The sequence below is a fragment of the Chiloscyllium punctatum genome, chromosome 35 (assembly GCF_047496795.1).
Source record: "Chiloscyllium punctatum isolate Juve2018m chromosome 35, sChiPun1.3, whole genome shotgun sequence".
Taxonomy (NCBI): domain Eukaryota; kingdom Metazoa; phylum Chordata; class Chondrichthyes; order Orectolobiformes; family Hemiscylliidae; genus Chiloscyllium; species Chiloscyllium punctatum.
Window position 1 is genome coordinate 21,365,481 of NC_092773.1, and position 10,772 is coordinate 21,376,252.

The 10,772-nt window shown below is 72.1% G+C and overlaps 1 protein-coding gene across 3 annotated transcripts in view; it reads right to left on the reverse strand.

Annotated features, from left to right (window-relative positions):
- polr3d (polymerase (RNA) III (DNA directed) polypeptide D) overlaps positions 1 to 10,431 on the reverse strand; it is a 31,045-nt gene extending 20,614 nt beyond the window's left edge. The window contains exon 1 of one of the 3 annotated variants that reach the window (XM_072554259.1): positions 10,275 to 10,431. Coding sequence is in view for 1 of the 3 variants with exons in the window: in XM_072554257.1 (XP_072410358.1) it covers positions 217 to 241 (25 nt within the window). In the remaining 2 variants the exon portion in view is untranslated. Of the gene's footprint in view, positions 1 to 216; positions 257 to 10,247 lie in introns of those variants that run through there. The other 2 variants (XM_072554258.1, XM_072554257.1) reach the window with 2 other exon arrangements.
- Between the last annotated feature and the right edge of the window lie 341 nt (positions 10,432 to 10,772).

The following is a 10,772-nucleotide window of genomic DNA, read 5'->3' on the forward strand; positions in this document are numbered from 1 at the left end:
TATACCGGCCATTGTAGCGGACAGCTGGAACTGACAACCGGAAGCGGCAGGTACAAATCACTATAAATGCCGGAGGAAACATCACAGAAGCGCTTCACAGGAGGCTCCCAAGCACTGAGGATGTCACCTAGACAGGGGACGAAACATCTGCAACACAAATTCCCAGCTTGGCGAACAGAACCACAATAACACTGTCTTACTGTTATATCAACTTACACTCCAGCTTCCAAGTGCAAGTCATCAGTTATCATGTAGCTTTGGCCCATCTCTCAGTTGTGCTGCCTCGCGAAATCCTACAGCTCCAGACAACTTTGGTTTAAGACAAACACCAAATTCTGGCAATTGATTCAACATTTTGAGACACTTGGGCTAAATGTTTACATACAACACACAAGGTGAAGCTGTCCAAGACAAAGCATCCTGCTCGATTGGTACCCCACCCACCATCAAAAAGCAGGGGAAGAGACTGAGGGGTGACTAGGGATGGGTGAGGCTGTGAGAAAATTAAAAGGGCAGGGAGATAAAATAGACTGCAAATGTTTTGTGTAGCCTGTTGCTTTCTCATAGTCAGTGGAATTTGGTGATAAGACCAGATCCTAGTGAGGCTTTAACTCCCCAACCCTTCCCATGCATCTTATCATCCCCCCCAATCACCCCCTCCCACCCATCCCCCCCACCCCACCCCCATACCCCCCCACCCCACCCCCATACCCCCCATACCCTCCCACCCCCAACCCCCCCCACCCCTACCCCCCATACCCCCCCACCCCCATCCCCCCCAACCCTACCCCCCATAACCCCCCCACCCCGACCCCCATACCCTCCCACACCCACCCCGACACACCCCCCCACCCCCATACACCCCACCCCCATTCCCCCCCCACCCCCATACCCCCCCACCCCCACCCCCATACCCCCCAACACACACCCCCACCCCCCATACACACCACCCCCACCCCCCCACCCCCATACCCTCCCATCCCCATCCCACCCCCCACCCCCATACCCTCCCATCCCCATCCCACCCCCACCCCCCCATCCCCATCCCACCCCCATACCCCCCCATCCCCATCCCACCCCCACCCCCCCCATCCCCATCCCACCCCCACCCCCATACCCCCCCATCCCCATCCCACCCCCACCCCCATACACCCCCATCCCACCCCCACCCCCATACACCCCCATCCCCATCCCACCCCCACCCCCATACACCCCCATCCCCATCCCACCCCCACCCCCATCCCACCCCCATACCCCCTCATCCCATACCCCCCCCACCCCCACCCCCATACACCCCCATCCCCATCCCACCCCCATACACCCCCATCCCCATCCCATCCCCACCCCCATACCCCCCCATCCCCATCATCCCCATACCCCCCCCACCCCCACCCCCATACCCCCCCATCCCCATCCCACCCCCACCCCCATACCCCCCCATCCCCATAACCCCCCACCCCCACCCCCCCATCCCCATAACCCCCCACCCCCCACCCCCCCATCCCCATAACCCCCCACCCCCACCCCCCCATCCCCATAACCCCCCACCCCCATATACCCCACCCCCACATCCCCCCTCCCCCACCCCACCCCCACATCCCCCCACCCCCACATACCCCACCCCCACATCCCCCCACCCCACCCCCACATACCCCACCCCACCCCCATACCCCCCACACCCCCCACCCCCATCCCCATACCCCCCACACCCCCCACCCCCACCCCCATACCCCCCACACCCCCATACCCCCACACCCCCACCCCCATACCCCCCACCAACCCCACCCCCATATCCCCCCCACCCCCCACCCATATACCCCCCACCCCCATACCCCCCACCCCCACACCCCCTGACCCATATCCCCCCCCATACCCCCCACCCCCACCCCCATACCCCCCACCCCCTCCCCCATACCCCCCACCCCCATACCCCCCCACCCCCCTTACCCCCCACCCCCATACCCCCCACCCCCATACAACACCCCCCCATACCCCCCACCCCCATTCAACCCCCCCACCCCCATACAACCCCCCCCATCCCCATACCCCCCCATCCCCACCCCCATACCCCCCAACCACATCCCCCCCACCCCCACCCCCCCCCACCCCCATACCCCCCACCCCAACCCCCATACCCCCCACCCCCACCCCCATACCCCCCACCCCCACCCCCATACCCCCCACCCCCATACCCCCCCCATCCCCACCCCCCCAACCCCCATACACCCCCATCCCAACCCCATACCCCCCACCCACATCCCACCCACCCCCATACCCCCCACCCCCATACACCCCCAACCCCACACCCCCCCCACCCCCATAACCCCCCACCCCCATCCCCACCTCCATACCGACCCCACCCCCATCCCCACCTCCATACCGACCCCGCCCCCATCCCCACCTCCATACCGACCCCGCCCCCATCGCCCCCACCAACCCCGCCCCCATCGCCCCCCACCAACCCCGCCCCCATCCCCATCGCCCCCACCCCTATCGCCGCCACCAACCCCACCCCCACCAACCCCACCCCCATCGCCCCCACCAACCCCACCCCCATCGCCCCCACCTACCCCACCCCCATCGCCCCCACCAACCCCACCCCCATCGCCCCCACCCCCATCGCCCCCAGCCCCCCACCCCCATCGCCCCCACCCCCCACCAACCCCACCCCCACACCAACCCCACCCCCATCGCCCCCACCCCCCCCACCAACCCCACCCCCATCGCCCCCACCCCCATCTCCCCCACCAACCCCACCCCCATCGCCCCCACCCCCATCTCCCCCACCAACCCCACCCCCCCCACCAACCCCACCCCCCATCGCCCCCACACCCCCACCAACCCCACCCCCATCGCCCCCACCCCCATCTCCCCCACCAACCCCACCCCCATCGCCCCCACCCCCATCTCCCCCACCAACCCCACCCCCATCGCCCCCACCCCCATCTCCCCCACCAACCCCACCCCCATCGCCCCCACCCCCATCTCCCCCACCAACCCCACCCCCATCGCCCCCACCCCCATCTCCCCCACCAACCCCACCCCCATCTCCCCCACCAACCCCACCCCCATCGCCCCCCACCCCCATCTCCCCCACCAACCCCACCCCCATCGCCCCCACCCCCATCTCCCCCACCAACCCCACCCCCATCGCCCCCACCCCCATCTCCCCCACCAACCCCACCCCCCCACCCCCATCTCCCCCACCAACCCCACCCCCCCCACCCCCATCTCCCCCACCAACCCCACCCCCCCCCACCCCCATCTCCCCCACCAACCCCACCCCCCCACCCCCATCTCCCCCACCAACCCCACCCCCATCTCCCCCACCCCCATCGCCCCCACCCCCATCTCCCCCACCAACCCCACCCCCATCGCCCCCACCCCCATCTCCCCCACCAACCCCACCCCCATCGCCCCCACCCCCATCTCCCCCACCCCCATCGCCCCCCACCCCCATCGCCCCCACCCCCATCGCCCCCACCCCCATCTCCCCCACCAACCCCACCCCCATCGCCCCCACCCCCATCTCCCCCCACCCCCATCGCCCCCCACCCCCATCTCCCCCACCAACCCCACCCCCATCGCCCCCACCCCCATCTCCCCCACCAACCCCACCCCCATCGCCCCCACCCCCATCTCCCCCACCAACCCCACCCCCATCGCCCCCACCCCCATCTCCCCCACCAACCCCACCCCCCATCGCCCCCACCCCCATCTCCCCCACCAACCCCACCCCCATCGCCCCCACCCCCATCTCCCCCACCAACCCCACCCCCATCGCCCCCACCCCCATCTCCCCCACCAACCCCACCCCCATCGCCCCCACCCCCATCCTCCCCCACCAACCCCACCCCCATCGCCCCCACCCCCATCTCCCCCACCAACCCCACCCCCATCGCCCCCACCCCCATCTCCCCCACCAACCCCACCCCCATCGCCCCCACCCCCATCTCCCCCACCAACCCCCACCCCCATCGCCCCCACCCCCATCTCCCCACCCAACCCCACCCCCATCGCCCCCACCCCCATCTCCCCCACCAACCCCACCCCCATCGCCCCCACCCCCATCTCCCCCACCAACCCCACCCCCATCGCCCCCACCCCCATCTCCCCCACCAACCCCACCCCCATCGCCCCCACCCCCATCTCCCCCACCAACCCCACCCCCATCGCCCCCACCCCCATCTCCCCCACCAACCCCACCCCCATCGCCCCCACCCCCATCTCCCCCACCAACCCCACCCCCATCGCCCCCACCCCCATCTCCCCCACCAACCCCACCCCCATCGCCCCCACCCCCATCTCCCCCACCAACCCCACCCCCATCGCCCCCACCCCCATCTCCCCCACCAACCCCACCCCCATCGCCCCCACCCCCATCTCCCCCACCAACCCCACCCCCATCGCCCCCACCCCCATCTCACCCCACCCCCATCTCCCCCACCAACCCCACCCCCATCGCCCCCACCCCCATCTCCCCCACCAACCCAACCCCCATCTCCCCCACCAACCCCACCCCCATCGCCCCCACCCCCATCTCCCCCACCAACCCCACCCCCATCGCCTCCACCCCCATCTCCCCCACCAACCCCACCCCCATCGCCCCCACCCACATCTCCCCCACCAACCCCACCCCCATCGCCCCCACCCACATCTCCCCCACCAACCCCACCCCCATCGCCCCCACCCCATCGCCCCCACCAACCCCACCCCCATCGCCCCCCACCCCCATCGCCCCCACCAACCCCACCCCCATCGCCCCCACCAACCCCACCCCCATCGCCCCCCACCCCCATCGCCCCCACCCCCATCGCCCCCACCAACCCCACCCCCATCGCCCCCACCCCCATCGCCCCCACCAACCCCACCCCCATCGCCCCCACCAACCCCACCCCCATCGCCCCCACCAACCCCACCCCCATCGCCCCCCACCAACCCCACCACCATCGGCCCCACCCCCATCGCCCCCACCAACCCCACCCCCATCGCCCCCACCAACCCCACCCCCATCGCCCCCACCAACCCCACCCCCATCGCCCCCACCAACCCCACCCCCATCGCCCCCACCCCCATCGCCGCCACCAACCCCACCCCCCATCTCCCCCACCAACCCCACCCCCATCTCCCCCACCAACCCCACCCCCATCGCCCCCACCAACCCCACCCCCATCGCCCCCACCCCCATCTCCCCCACCAACCCCACCCCCCATCGCCCCCACCCCCATCGCCGCCACCAACCCCACCCCCATCTCCCCCACCCACACCACCCCCATCGCCCCCACCCCCATCTCCCCCCCACCCCCCCCCCCCCCCCGCCCCCCCCCCCCCATCGCCCCCACCCCCATCGCCCCCACCAACCCCACCCCCATCGCCCCCACCAAACCCACCCCCATCGCCCCCACCAACCCCACCCCCATCGCCCACACCCCCATCGCCCCCACAAACCCCACCCCCATCGCCCACACCCCCCATCGCCCCCACCAACCCCACCCCCATCGCCCCCACCAACCCCACCCCCATCGCCCACACCCCCATCGCCCCCACCCCCATCTCCCCCACCAACCCCACCCCCATCGCCGCCACCAACCCCACCCCCCATCTCCCCCACCCACACCGCCCCCATCGCCCCCACCCACACCGCCCCCCACCCCCCATCGCCCCCCACCCCCACCAACCCCACCCCCCATCGCCCCCACCAACCCCACCCCCATCGCCCCCACCAACCCCACCCCCATCGCCCCCACCAACCCCACCCCCATCGCCCCCCACCCCCCCCCACACCCATCGCCCCCACCCCCCCCACACCCATCGCCCCCACCCCCATCGCCCCCAACCCCAACGCCCCCACCAACCCCACCCCCCATCGCCGCCATCGCCCCCCACCCCCACCGCCCCCATCTCCCCCACCAACACCGCCCCCACCCCCATCTCCCCCCACCAACCCCGCCCCCACCCACATCGCCCCCACCAACCCCACCCCCATCGCCCCCACCCCCATCGCCCCCACCAACCCCACCCCCATCGCCCCCACCCCCAACGCCCCCACCAACCCCACCCCCATCGCCCCCACCAACCCCACCCCCCATCGCCCCCACCCCCAACGCCCCACCAACCCCACCCCTAACGCCCCCACCAACCCCACCCCCATCGCCCCCACCAACCCCACCCCCATCGCCCCCCACCCCCACCGCTCCCATCTCCCCCACCAACACCGCCCCCATCTCCCCCACCAACACCGACCCCACCCCCATCGCCCCCACCGACCCCACCCCCCATCGCCCCCACCACCCCCACCCATCGCCCCCGCCCCCATCGCCCCCACCAACCCCACCCCCATCGGCCCCGCCCCCATCGCCCCCACCAACCCCAACCCCATCGGCCCCGCCCCCATCGCCCCCGCCCCCATCGCCCCCGTCCCCATCGCCCCCACCAACCCCGCCCCCATCGCCCCCACCCCACCCATCCCCCCAACCCCACTCCACCCATCCCCCCAACCCCACCCCACCCCCACATCCCCCCACCCCACCCCCACATCCTCCCACCCCCCACCCCCACATCCTCCCACCCCCCCCGCACATCCTCCCACCCCCACCCCACATCCCCCCACATCCCCCCACCCCACCCCCACATCCCCACCACACATCGCCCCACCCCCACCCCACATCCCCCCACCCCCACCCCACATTCCCCCACCCCCACCCCACATTCCCCCACCCCCACCCCACATTCCCACCACCCCCACATCCCCACACCCCCCTCCCCGCATCCTCCCACCCCACCCCGCATCCCCCCACCCCACCCCACATCCCCCCACCCCACATTCCCCCCACCCCACATTCCCCCACCCGCATCCCCCCACCCCACCCCCACCCCGCATCCCCCCACCCCCACCCCACCCCGCATCCCCCCCAACCCCACCCCACCCCAACATCCCCCCACCCCCCCCCCCACAACCCCCCCACCCCCACCATCCCCCCACCCCACATCCCCCACCCCACCCCCACAACCCCCCACCCCCACCCCCACCCCACCCCCCACATCCCCCCACCCCCACTCCCACCCCACCCCCACTCCCACCCCCACATCCCCCCACCCCCACCCCACCCCCACTCCCACCCCCACATCCCCCCACCCCACCCCCACATCCCCCACCCCCACCCCACCCCCACATCCCCCACCCCCCACCCCACCCCCCACATCCCCCCACCCCACCCCACCCCCACATCCCCCCACCCCACCCCACCCCCACATCCCCCCACCCCACCCCCACATCCCCCCACCCCCACCCCACCCCCACATCCCCCCACCCCCACCCCACCCCCACATCCCCCCACCCCCACCCCACCCCCACATCCCCCCACCCCCACCCCACCCCCACATCCCCCCACCCCCACCCACCCCCACATCCCCCCACCCCACCCCCACATCCCCCCACCCCCCACCCCACCCCCACATCCCCCACCCCACCCCCACATCCCCCCACCCCCACCCCACCCCCACATCCCCCCACCCCCACCCCACCCCCACCCCCACATCCCCCACCCCCCACCCACCCCCACCCCACCCCCACATCCCCCCACCCCCACCCCACCCCACCCCCACATCCCCCCACCCCCACATCCCCCCACCCCCACCCCACCCCCACATCCCCCCACCCCCACCCCACATCCCCCCCACCCCCACCCCACCCCCACATCCCGCCCCACCCCCACCCCACCCCCACATCCCGCCCCACCCCCACATCCCGCCCCACCCCCACATCCCGCCCCACCCCCACATCCCCCCCACCCCCACCCCACCCCCACATCCAACCACCCCCACATCCCCCCACCCCCACCCCACCCACATCCCCCCACCCCCACATCCCCACATCCCCACATCCCCCCACCCCACATCCCCCCACCCCACCCCCACATCCCCACCCCCACATCCCCCCACCCCACCCCCACATCCCCCCACCCCCACCCCCACATCCCCCCACCCCCACAACCACAACCCCCCCACCCCCACCCCCACATCCCCCCACCCCCACCCCCCACATCCCCCCACCCCCACCCCCACCATCCCCCCACCCCCACATCCCCCCACCCCCACCCCACCCCCACATCCCCCACCCCCACCCCACCCCCCACCCCACCCCCACATCCCCCCACCCCCACATCCCCCACCCCACCCCCACATCCCCCCACCCCCACATCCCCCCACCCCACCCCCACATCCCCCCACCCCACCCCCACATCCCCCCACCCCCACATCCCCCCACCCCACCCCCACATCCCCCCACCCCCACCCCAACATCCCCCCACCCCCCACCCCACCCCCACATCCCCCCACCCCACCCCACCCCCACATACCCCACCCCCACATCCCCCACCCCCACCCCCACATCCCCCCACATCCCCCCACCCCACCCCACCACCACATCCCCCACCCCCACCCCACCCCCACATACCCCACCCCCACATCCCCCCGCCCCCACCCCCACATCCCCCCACCCCCACCCCACCCCCACATCCCCCACCCCCACCCCACCCCCACATCCCCCCACCCCCACCCCACCCCCACATCCCCCCACCCCCACCCCACCCCCACATCCCCCCACCCCCACATCCCCCCACCCCACCCCCACATCCCCCCACCCCCACATCCCCCCACCCCCCACCCCACCCCCACATCCCCCCACCCCCACATACCCCACCCCCACATCCCCCCACCCCACCCCCACATACCCCACCCCACCCCCACCTACCCCACCCCCATCCCCCCACCTACCCCACCCCCACACCCCCATCCCCCCACCCCCATCCCCCCACCCCACATCCCCCCACCCCCACATACCCCACCCCCACATCCCCCACCCCACCCCCACATACCCCACCCCCACATACCCCCACCCCCACATCCCCCCACCCCACCCCCACATACCCCACCCCCACCCCCACATCCCCCCACCCCCACCCCACCCCCACATCCCCCCAACCCCCACCCCACCCCCACATCCCCCCACCCCCACCCCCACATCCCCCACCCCCACCACACCCCCACCCCCACATCCCCCCACCCCCACCCCCCACACATCCCCCCCACCCCCACTCCCACATCCCCCCACCCCCACCCCACCCCACTCCCACATCCCCCCACCCCCCACCCCCACATCCCCCCACCCCACCACTCCCACATCCCCCACCCCCACCCCACCCCACTCCCACATCCCCCCACCCCCACCCCACCCCACTCCCACATCCCCCACCCCCACCCCACCCCACTCCCACATCCCCCCACCCCCACCCCACCCCACTCCCACATCCCCCACCCCCACCCACCCCACTCCCACATCCCCCCACCCCCACCCCACCCCACTCCCACATCCCCCCACCCCCACCCCACCCCACTCCCACATCCCCCCACCCCACCCCACTCCACATCCCCCCACCCCCACATCCCCCCACCCCCACCCCACCCCCACATCCCCCCACCCCCACCCCACCCCCACATCCCCCCACCCCCACATCCCCCACCCCCACCCCACCCCCACCCCATCCCCCCACCCCCCACCCCACCCCATCCCCCCACCCCCACATCCCCCCACCCCCACATCCCCCCACCCCCACCCCATCCCCCACCCCCACATCCCCCCACCCCCACATCCCCCCACCCCCACCCCACCCCCACATCCCCCCACCCCACCCCACCCCCACATCCCCCCACCCCCACCCCACCCCCACATCCCCCCACCCCCACCCCATCCCCCCACCCCCACCCCACCCCCACATCCCCCCACCCCCACCCCACCCCACCCCCCACATCCCCCCACCCCCACCCCACCCCACCCCCACATCCCCCCACCCCACCCCCACCCCACCCCCACATCCCCCCACCCCCACCCCACCCCCACATCCCCCCACCCCCACCCCACCCCCCACATCCCCCCACCCCCACCCATCCCCCCACCCCCACATCCCCCCACCCCTACCCCCACATCCCCCACCCCCACCCCATCCCCCCACCCCCACCCCACCCCACCCCCACCCCCACCCCACACCCACCATTCCCACCCCCATCCCATCCCATCCCCCTCCCATCCGACCCCACCCCCACCCCCCCATCCCCTCTCACCCTCCTTCCCCCTACCCCCACATCCTCCTCCCTCTCCCCTCTCTCCTCTCCATCCTCCTCCCCGACATCCCATCCCCCTCACTCTCACTTCAGGCCTAACGCCCTCCCCTGTCACTCGGCCTCAATACCTGGCAAAGGTCAGTAATGCTCGGAACCTGGTAGCAGGCCCCGGCTTCGGCGAGCTCTCAGTCCAGTCGGGATCTCCCACTGAGGCAGAAATATTGTCTATTTTCGGTTTTTCCTTTCCCCCCCGCCCCCGGTCCTCTCGCTGCCTCACCACCTTCACGTCCGTCCGCAGCCGGTGTGAGCCGCCATGTTAGTGCGGGGCAAACGCAGCGGCGCGCCTGCGCGGTGAGGGCCCCGCGTTTTGCCCCGCAGTAAGATGGGGGCCTGGCAGCGGGGCAGAACTCAATGGTGATGTTGCCAGTTCTCCCCAGGTGGAAGAGGGGAACTCAGCCAAAAACTGTTGGGAATGTGAAGGACCTGAATCAAAACTGTAGGTCTGCATTGAACTTGTTAAAAGGGATCTCCAACTGAAAGTGTGTGACAGACCTTGATCACCAGTGCAAATACATCTGTCAGAAGGGAGTATTACTGGGTAAAAAATATGTAGGATCCATTGGATCTCCGTCAAGAACTCCTTCTTCTAGGGC